General features: G+C 36.2%; 2 protein-coding genes across 2 annotated transcripts; both read right to left on the bottom strand.

The window, feature by feature from the left end:
* Positions 1-165: 165 nt before the first annotated feature.
* LOC107035418 (uncharacterized protein RAB5IF homolog) lies at positions 166-2,146 on the bottom strand. The gene is made up of 4 exons (XM_015252795.2): positions 1,807-2,146; positions 1,614-1,717; positions 969-1,098; positions 166-426 (listed from the first exon to the last, which is right to left on the bottom strand). Exons 1-4 carry the CDS (start codon positions 1,903-1,905, stop codon positions 385-387), a joined length of 375 nt encoding a protein of 124 aa, XP_015108281.1. The 5' UTR covers positions 1,906-2,146; the 3' UTR covers positions 166-384.
* A 2,189-nt stretch (positions 2,147-4,335) lies between these two features.
* LOC107048978 (la-related protein 6) lies at positions 4,336-7,187 on the bottom strand. Its single transcript, XM_015272477.1, has 3 exons — positions 6,257-7,187; positions 5,768-6,146; positions 4,336-5,210 (listed from the first exon to the last, which is right to left on the bottom strand). The coding sequence occupies exons 1-3, from the start codon at positions 7,007-7,009 to the stop codon at positions 4,600-4,602; spliced, it is 1,743 nt and encodes a 580-aa protein (XP_015127963.1). The 5' UTR covers positions 7,010-7,187; the 3' UTR covers positions 4,336-4,599.
* Between the last annotated feature and the right edge of the window lie 3,951 nt (positions 7,188-11,138).

Below are 11,138 nucleotides of genomic sequence, written 5' to 3'. Positions count from 1 at the left end.
AAAAGAGATAATTTTCTTTTTTTAATTTTGAACAAAATTTATTGCAAGAAAAAAAATTTTTGTGTAGCTTAAAATAAGAATAAAAATTCATAAATTTCATTCACTTATTAAGAAAAATAGGGGAAGGGAGACCCATTTGTCTTCAACATTGAACAACACCATCGATTAATCAATAAATTTGTGTTTTATTTTGTTCAAAACGTTTTAAATGTTCAATCGACAAGAAATAAAATGAAAATTATTGGATAACAATATGGAGACGCTGAGCGAGGATCTGAGATACATATGTACAGTATTGAAAATGCAGAGTGGGTGAATCCATGTGCTCAAGTCTGCATATTATGAGGAATTCATGAGTAGGAAATTTGTTCCTGAGACTTTATGTCATTCGAAGTGTAATCCGGAGTATATTATTATCCAAGTCACCTGGAATGCGACCAAATCCAATTAATTAAATTGATTTAAAGAGTGAAATTCAATACAAAAAAGGTAAATATGTTGAATTGTTGTAATTGTTGAAATAGAATTTTAAATGTCAGGAAAAACTTTTTTGTAGAGAATAATTTAGAAAATGAATAAAGAATTCAGGCGCGAAAAAAATTACTGAATTTGATCTTTCTATTCAAATTATTTATTTGAGATATTTTTTATAAAATTCTTCAGCATCAATTTCCATGTTTTTTCCACTCTATCTATTTTCTCTGCATTGAAAAAATTGAACTAAAGAACTTGGAAAATTCATGTCAAGGAACTGTTACAAAAAAATTTTCAATAGAATAAGTTGTATAGAAAGATTCAATTCTATTGACTTTTTTGATAAAATAGTTTCTATTGCATATTTCATTTTAAAAAATTGAAAGAAGGGCTTTAAAAAAATCCATCAATACTTTTTTTGTAAAGGATTTCAAGAGTTTCAAAAAGTTCTCTTAATAAATTCTGAAACTGTTAAGGAGGGCACGATTGATTACCAAAAATCCTGCAAAAGACGTCATAAATCCTTCCTTCGTCAATTCCCAGATGCCCCCAAATTCCTCCTCATCAATTTGTTGGAAATTACTAATGTACAAATACGTTATTCCAGCATTAACAACAACAAATCTGCAAGAATTCAAATTAACTTTATAAAAAATCTGAGAAAAATTCCGATTGTTTGTCAAATGTCCCGTACGAAAAAATTCCATTGAAAAACCTAGCGAATTTATTGGAAAATTAGATTGGATTTTTATTCAACTTTCTATTAATTTTTAAGCTTTTCTGTTGTATAATTTCGCAGCTTATCTGCACCTTTTTGTCAATAGAAATATTCAATGGAAAATATTGCAATGAAACATTTTCTGTAGAAATTTCCAAGTTTTTTCAACTTTTTCTTTAAAGAGAAAAAAAAATTGAGTGAAAAAAAAACAGAAAATTCGTGTCGAGGAATTCGTATAGAGAATTTCTCAATATAAAAATGAAATTCTACTGATGTTTTCTATAAAATTGTTTCCACTGGACATTTTCTATAAAAAAAGTCGCGCAGCAAAGCTGTGAAATTATTCAATAGAAATCCAATAGAATTCGCTAGGTTTTTCTGTGAAATTTCTTCGTTCGTGATCCATAATATAGATACTGACAGCAACAATGCAACAAAGCCTTTGAGGGGGATTATCCCCCATGCAATTCCAATGATCAACCCTATGACCTGTCGACTCCAGTAGATAACATCGAGAAATTCCTCCTAAAACCATCAATTCCCCCCCATTAATTCATATTTCGTAAAAACTCGGTGAAATAAATTTGGAGTCAAGTGTACGAGGTTATGTTTACCTTGTCAGGCCACTCTGAGTTGGCAGTTATGGCACGCGTCCATATACTCAGCTCTGATTTTGAGCCGTTGGCGAGTTTATCACTTTTGGATGGAGACATTACTTAGAATTTATCACTTATAACACTGATTTTTAAGTAAAAAATTGCTTCAGGGGGAGATGAAGGCAATCTATTGCTTATGACTGGGATAACCTCAACTCAACAATTGGGTTGGGATTTTCTTTACCGACTGGTTTCGTCAACAATGCGCTGATTGGGGGGATCAAAGGAGCCGTTTACCGTTTACACCGGGACTTCTTCTGTCCCAATGTGATTCCCATGTCTACTATAATTATCTCAGCTTAAATGTTGTTATGAATCCACTGACTCAAGAGAACACGATTCTTAAAAAATTAAACTTTATTAAAGTTACCATCTCAAAAAAAAGAAAATAGAAATGTAATTGTTTTTAGTAATTTTTATTTTGGAAAAAAAATTTATTCAAAGAAAGATATTTTGACCCTGTCAACAGAACACCCATCCACTTAGTAACCACACTCAACGCTGCTTAGCTTTCCATAACACCATTCGCATTTCTTAATAATACACTGACAAGAATATTATTTAGATTGCGACACGATTCTTGAAGAATCCCAGAAAACAGATTGTGCCAGTGCCATCTAAAATTTAACAGGACACCGGCAATTTGTCCACAAATTGTCGACATACTGTTTGCTGGGATGAAATTGTACTCAAACTATCCACTCAAAATTAAGAGAACATGGAATAGTTCATATTTTCAATAACCTATATTTTGAAAAAAATAAATTATTCAAAGAACATTTTTGCCTCACTTCCTGGTATCATCCATCCATTTTAATTCTGCTCAACCATTTTATCAATTCGCTGACAAGAGGTCCCTTTAAGAAATGAAATTTTATTAAAGTTATCCTCTCAAGAAAAAAATATAAATATAAATGATTTTAGTAATTTTTATTTTGGAACAAGAATTTATCCCAACAGACTCCTGGCATTTCCCCGGTTGCCAAGACACAATTCTCAACTCTCAAAATCGTATTAGACGCTTTCATGAATAATCAAAACAATCCGCGACTACGATACGAAATAAGGAAATAAAAGTCGTGAATAAAATCCCATCAAAGGCACTTCTCAACCTGGATTTATTTCAAAATGTTCATCCTCCATCAATCCATAAAAAACCTACGTCTCATAATACATTATTTCCTAGACTACATGATCATTTCCACAGGGCTATAGATATATCTATTAAAACATGAATATTATATACAAATAAAACCACACAAATAAATTCACTCGTACAATTCCAAGCGTCTGAGCGACTGTTATCACATACCAGAAAATTCACTTATAATAAATGCTCAAACTCCAAGTCACAACTAGAAAATTCACTCAATTTCCTTCACAATATTTGCATTAAACAGAAAAATTAATGGAGAATTCTTAATTTCACGCGATTTCCTAGACTAGGGAATAAATACAAATGATTCTGAAGATGAAAAAATCAGTAATGGAGTGGTAAAATGTCAAATATTGTTGAATCTGAGGGAGATTATTTCAAAATTTTTATGAGGGTTTTTTTGTAGAGAAATATCAAGCTGTTAAAAGTACTATTGACAATTCTACAATTTTTTTGACGATTCTATTGAAGAATTCTGCAGGTTTACTGCCCGTTTTTTAATAGGAAAATTCCACTAGAAACCATTTTATAGAAAAAAATAGAATCTAGTAGTTTTATATAACTTTTTCTATTGTGACATTTTCTATAAGAATTCTTCGACATGAATTTTCCAAGTTTTTCTACTCCTGTTTCATTTTCTCTTCCTAGAATAATCAAACAGAAAAAACTGAAAAATTTGAGCCGATGAAATTCCATAGAAAATATCTCAATAGAATAAGTTGCATAGAAGTATCGAATTCTATTGATTTTTTCTACAAGTTATTTTCTAACCAACATTTCTGTTAAAAAAACGCGCAGATGAGTTGCGAAAATTTCCGATAAAAACTATTTCAGTAGCGAAGCGGTAAAACGGTACCAATTTTGACTCAATTTTGACTATTGACCAGTTTTTAATGAGTATCTCGGAATCTAAGCGAGATAGCACAATTTCTATTACAACCTTTTTTGTAGAGCCGATTGAGAGCTACAACAAATGTCATTACAAAAATTGCGCTATCTCCCTTAGATTCGGAAATAATCCCAAAAAACTCAACTGGAAGATAACTCGACTTAAACCGTTTCATTTCATACCGAATTTCATACTTTTATGCAAGTTCTTCTATTGCGACATTTCCAACAAAAATTCTTCGACATGATTTGTTCCCCTCTAGGGGAGGTTGGAGTAAAATGGACACTTGACTTTTTTAAAAATGTTAATGATAGCTTGAAATGCTGATGAAATTCATTAATTTTTTTTCAATGCAAACAACATTTCTTTCGCATTGTAATGAGCCTAAACTGAGCTCAATTGATAAATTAGTTTCTGAGTTATAACTAATTTAAAAAAAGTCCAGTGTCCATTTTACCCCATCCTCCCCTATTTATCTTTTCTTTTAATTAAAAAAATCACGGAAAAAGTCATGTAAAATGTCCACGACTTTTTTTCGCACAAAGAAAATAAATCCCCTCCCATTTGAGACATTTAGCAAAACCTCACCTCCAAATGACGGTTCCACCGAGTTCTACCCTCCCCTCTCCCCCGCTCCAAAATGACGATTGATGACTGAGCGAATATAAACTAAATCCTTAATAAAAATAATACGAAAATTGGCAGTTCAACCGCAGGTCTGAACACTGGTATTGCCCTCGCCATTGTTGTTCCTCCCGAAGCCTCTGGTGCCATCGGGCCCTGAGGGCATCCTCGTCACGTTCTCGGGCAGATGCGCCATGAGGACGAAGCCACTGTTGCTGCGGGACCTGAAGCCCCCGCAGGACTCGGAAGACGAGGAACACGAGGAGAGCCTCCTGGTGGCCTCGTAGCCGGAGTCCCTGCTGCAGGTGGAGAGTCTCCTGAGGAAGGGCCCGCAGTCGGTGGAGCCTCTCCTCGTCGTCTGGTAGAATCCACTGGGACTCCCGTAGTTGAAGGGCGGTGACTGGCTGGGGCCGCAGCAGGAGTACCTCCGCGACTGATTCGACCAGTAGTTCATCGGGGGGTAGAGGTTGTTGTGGGCATTCTGATGGGGATTGTGGAGGACGGGGGAGGTGTAGCCTGTGTCGGAGCCAGAGGAGCAGGTGGAGAACCGCCGGGAGTAGTTGGAGTAGTTGGTGGTGTCCGAGCTGGACCCTGAGAGACGGCGCACGAGGAGGCCACTCTCCAGCTGGTCTGTCGCTCCTATCACGCACGCGGAGAAACGACGCGGAAGCCAGACTTCCGGGGATGGCGGACCTTGAGACGTTTTTAAGGGGTTTATTTATTTATTTAAACCCACATATAGCCTATGTTGGAGTTCACATTCAAAAATATTCTCAAAAATTCCCAAGTCATTGAACAAAAAAAATTGACATTTCATTAACCCTAGATTGGTCACCATATGAGGAAAACGCCGCAGCCCGTCGTTTTTCTTGAATTGCCATTGAATGGCTGATCGGAAAAATGCAAAAAAATTTGACTTTTCCAATTAAAGTATCTAAAAAATTAGAGTAGTGTCAGAACAACATAATTCTCGAAATTCCTTTAGAAAACAATTTTTTCCTTACAGAGGAATTATTTTTTCCCATGTTGAATGAAATTGCCTGTTACGCGACGTTGCCGGAAACTCGCTAAACGCGCCCGGGCAGTGTAGAGTGAATTTGGCAACGTTCGGGCCTAAATAACAGGGCGGCACTTCCCCGCGGACGTGACCAAAGTCGGCGGCACTTCCCCGCGTAGGGTTGACCAGACTAGGGTTAAATCTCCCATGAACTGAAAAAATTCGTCCGTAAAATTTCGTGCATAACAATTACCTTGATAGGGTATGGGTTGTGGTCCACTGGCGGTAAACCCGTTCTTGGCCCCGGAATCGGTCCTCCTGCCGCCCCTAGCGGCCCTGGAGCTGCGGACCTCCTCGTCGGACCCACTGGGACAGCTAGAAGAATTATATCCATTCTGTCTCGCCGCAATTCTGCTGGCCCCGCTCTTCTTCACCGTCGGCCCCTGTCCCTCCTTGACGAGAATCGCCTGCTTCCGTTTCTTCTCGCCGGCGGACGTCTGCAGTTCAAACATCTTCGCCTCCCCCAGAGACAGCCCCACCGCAGCCCTCGCCGCCGCCGAATCCGTGAACTCAATAACCGCGCATTCCTCATCACTTCCCAGCTCAGATTTCTTGGCAATGGCCTGACGAATCTGTCGACAAACAAATCAATAAATTAACCAAACGGCTCATTAAACGCGTCAGCAAATAAATCAAATCCCAGAAACATAAAAATAACAGAATGAATAACTTGTTTTTGTACCTCTGCTGGTACAGGATGTCCGGGTTTGAGAATTCTAATGAGTGCAATTTCCCCGCACTGGCCAAACAATTCAGCGACCGATTCAATCGTTATTTTATCAACCGGAAGTCTAGCAGCAACAACAGTCCTCGACGGCAGTGTCTGATCATACTGGGGCAGGGGATTGAGCCTCCGCAGCTTCGTCCCCTGTTCATTCACCTGCAACTTTGTCGATTTGGCCCTGAGCGACGCCCCAACAACCCGCCAATCTCTGCTGAGATGCTTCACCCTTTTGAAGCTCGATATGAGCTTCAGGGAGACATAGCCCTCCTTATTTCGCTTGACGTGCTTCAGGAGGAATGCGTCCTTGACGATGTTGTCGTCGGAGAAGTAGAACTCCACCTGCGCAGCTATCTTCTCCGCCAAATCGTCGCTGACCGTTATGATCTCCTGCTGGGGGTCTTCGGCGACCTGCGGCTCCTCACCTGGCGCCTCAGGTGGTGCGGTGTCTGCCGTGTCCTTGAGATTATTAACGCTATTATCACACTGGGTTTGAGAGTCCGAGAGCCTCTCGTTGTCGTCAGTTCCGCTGTTGCAGTCCGACAGGTCAGCCTCCTCCCCTTTGGAACCGCGACGATCAAAGGACAGGCTGAGATCACTGTCCACTGATGATATGCTGTCACGAGTGTCCGATTTCTTCATCGGCGGCGGCACATGCGACAGACTTCCCACCGCGTCCAACGACTCCCGCTGAATCTCCAACTGATCATCCATTCTCACGACTTCTCGGGGTTTGATTTATTCGATGAATTTTCGTCACTTCACTTCACCTCAACTCAATTGCTAGGGTTTCATCGTTCAATTGCAACACCTGAAATGTTTTTTCAGAGGATGTGCTACTCCTCTTTGCGATTTTACGGCCGTCGCTGGAAGAGACAGCTTCGGCGGTCGAGGTGGCAGTGGCCTTTCAATTTGAATTACCTCAGACCTCTTTAAGTACTTTCCCCGGCTGTTGTGCGCCTGCGCCTGCACTACGAAGAGTCTCTTCCACCACCATTTGACGCACCAGGTTCATACCACCTCCATTTCTCGATAATCGTTTGGGGGGTAATGGTGATTATTGTGGTGGGTTTGAAAGGCGCGAGTTACGTGAGAGTATTAGACTCGTTTAACTTCCTTGGGGGAATTGTGGTAGCCGGCAGAGGTTTGTGGCAGGGTCACCAGGACCTCGGCTGGGGTTTCGACCTTCCAGAATGCCGGTCAAGAGTCACTCTATCCTCGTACCACTGAGGCCAATGTTACGTTATTTATAGGTTGTTAACTGGCCGGTTACGGGGATTTTTCGACCGGCGACGGGGGTTGCTCGAAAATTTTGATAAAATCGGGGGAATCACGCACGGAACAGTTTAATAGAAAAACCTATAGAATTCTTTAGGAAATTCTATTGATTTCTATTAAACTTTCTAGCTTTTGGCTCTTTCTATTGACATGTTCAATAGAAAAAATTCAATAGAAAAAGTTAACAGAACTCGATTTTTCTATACAACTTATTCTTTTCATATATTTTCTATGGAATTTGCTCGACTCAAATTTTCCAAGTTTTTTTCATTTTATTTTTATTTTTCTTCTCATCAAGAAAATCAAACAAAAAACTTGGAAAATTTGAACCGAGGAAATTCTATAGAAAATATCTCAGTACAATAAGTTATATAGAAAAATTGAAGTCTATTGACTTTTTCTACTGAATATTTTCCATTGAACATTTCAATAGAATCGGCCAAAAACTAATAGAAATTCAATAGAATTTTCTAACGAATTCGATAGGTTTTTCTATTAAATTTTTTTCTCTTTTCAATTTCACTTTAATTTCAAATTGCATTTGCAATCAAAATTAGAAAATTGAAAAATCGGTCAAAAACAAGGCTTCCATTCTAAAGCAAAAACCGAATCAAATTTCCGGCAGAATTTCAATAGAATGATAATGCAACTCCAATAGAATTAAAAAAAAAATCTTTGATGTACGCAAAATAATTCAGTTCAGAGAATATCGCATTTCCCGATATTTTTTTCCAATTAAAAAAATTATCATCCAATTGCTGAGTAAGTTATACCAAAAAATAAACATCTGTTGACTTTTTGGTATCGAAAAAAATCCTTTTAAAAACATGTGACAAAATTGCATAATCGTGCAACAATCAAGTTGTTTTTTTTTTACAATTTCCTCTAATTAATTTGCAATCAACTTCACTGAAAAAAAAAAGACAGTTCGACCGGGAATCAACCCGAGACACTTCCAACTGATTTATTCGCCCCCGAATCACTCAATCTATTTAAATATCTCTAGAAAATATTAACGTGTTATACTTGAACGCAATCCATTGAACTCCGTTCGAGCTATATCTGGATCTTCTTCGAAAATCCATTGTTGAACGATTACTCAAGAAATAATTGCTGAATTTACTTCATTCATAGCTCGAGATAATCGTCTCAATGGACTGTCTGCGATCGAACATTATGAAATTCGCACTGTATCTTCCCGAGTTATCCTTGAATTTAAGTATCTTCGTGAGAGAAAGCAGGGCTGAATGGATTGTCTTCAATGGTCAATAACTCAAAACTCAAGAGAGTGAAATTCAAAAAATTTTGACCCCATTTTTTAAACAATTCTTGGGTCCAAAATGATGATGGGAAAAGGTAACGGAAATTGAATTCATAAAGTATTGAATTTTATAAAAAATATTAAACTAAAAAAATTGTATATTTCTTTCCGAGTGCGTAAAAGTGTTTTTTCATCACTAGTGCCTAAAGTAAAATTTTACGCACGCGAAGCGGAGTAAAATCCCACTTTCCAGACATCGTGATGAAAAACCGGATTTGACATTCGTGGGAAAATTGTTCTTTGTAGTATATATAATATAATATATAAAAAAAAAAAGAAAATTAAAAATAGTACAGTAAAATTGTATTTCTCAGGGGGGAAATAGTTAATTCATTAAAAGAAACCACAAACAGATGCCTAAAACCTGCAATCAGCCACTTGTTATGACCTCGTGGGGAGGGAATTGCCTCATTGAAGGATTATGATCCCCAGCAGTTGCGGAACGAAGTTTGTTTTATTGAACTAGAATTAATGAACACAGATAATGGAAGATTTTATTGGGTTCGAATCAGCCATTGATTGGAACGATATAAATTATTTATCTATTTATTTGCAACAAAATACATTTATGAGTGAACGTTTCATTAAACTGCTCGACCTTCGCGCGATCGTTCATTAAAATTATTTTTTGTTTTTCTCTTTTTAATTGAAGTGTTTATTGACCATTCTGAGACATTATTATTACGTTTGATTGATCAGTTCAATCGATAAAGTGTAATTGATTGATTATTTCGCAAATGAGAATGTGTAGAGAGAAAATATCAGAATATCGTTTGCAATAATTAATCAAATAGGTAAATTATTATTACATTTAATAATTATTACATTTGATTGATCAGTTTAGTCGATAAAATGGAATTAATTATTTCGTGAATCAGAAAGTTTAGGAAGAAAGTATAAAAAACGGTTTGGAATAATTAAAGAAATTATGGAATAAAATAAAAAATGTAGAATAATCATGTTTATTTTTAATTATTTTTGTTTTTCTGTTCTTGATTGAAGTGTTTATTGATAATTCTGAGACATTATTACATTTCATTGATCAATCGATAAAATTTAGGTTCTTAATTATTTCGCGATCGAGAATGTTTAGAGAACAGTTTAGAATATCATCTGAAATAATTCATTAAGTAAATAACCAAATAAATGAGTTTGATGGGCATTGTTGAGAAAAATAGAGAATAATCATGTTTATTTTTACAAGATGCTTCATAAGATGATTTATCAATGAGTCTCTCATGAAAATTTCATAAAACTCGAAGATATGATGAATCTCGAATCAAACTTTGACGTCACACAAATGGAATAATATACCCACGAGCCAGTCAAAGTATCGAGAAAAATATGAAATAGTAAAAACACAAAAAGTTCCGAGAAATCTCCAGGATATGTTTTCTCATATGAGAAAAAGAAGGATGTGCAAATGTACGAAGGCCAACTGGATTGAATAATACACGGACTATTGATAAATCAAGAATGAAAACTCTGGGGGGGTACACGAGACGGATAAATATATTACATTGCGGAAGAATATTTTCGTAATAAATAGTTACTTTATGTAGACAACTGCAATTTAATCATTCCAGACGATTAGACGGGGCATAACAAAGTGAATGCTTTGGAATTGAGAGAAATAATGATAAACAGAATAAAACAGGAGTCGAGCGCGGGAATAGGATAAATGGATTTTACTTGAGATGAGAATAGATCAGTTGCATCTGCAAATATCTCAGGATTGAAGACAAATAGTGCATTTTTTTCCGCATTTTTTTCGTTGTTTTAATTTTTTTATTACGAAAAAAATTAATTGATTATTCAATTGTTTAATTAAATGTTAAAAGAAATTTTTCGTGTCGTTTTTTTTTGTTTTGACGTTGTTATAACAACAGAATTTGTTAATCAATTATTTTATGTTGTTAATTGTTCATTTTATTTGATGATTCATTTTATTTGTTTGTTTAATTGTTAATTCATCTTCAATAGGCTCGAGGATATTCAATGAAAATTGATCTGCAGAGTTGAGTGCACGTTCTTAACTCATTAGTATCTCCTAATTAAATGATGCGGAACATTTTTTTTCGAAATTAATTGAAAAAAAAAATTTACAAACAAAAATTTTTCAATTGTTATTGAATAATTTTTATTGTTAATTGTTTTTTAATTGATAATTTAACAACTACAAAATTTATTATTCAATTGTTAATTTATCTTCAGTAGATTCGGAGATATTCAATGAAAATTGAT

This window comes from Diachasma alloeum, unplaced genomic scaffold, assembly GCF_001412515.2.
Source record: "Diachasma alloeum isolate Michigan unplaced genomic scaffold, Dall2.0 Dall_scaffold_00198, whole genome shotgun sequence".
In the NCBI taxonomy this organism is placed as follows: Eukaryota; Metazoa; Arthropoda; class Insecta; order Hymenoptera; family Braconidae; genus Diachasma; species Diachasma alloeum.
This window is presented reverse-complemented; position numbering and strand designations above follow the sequence as displayed.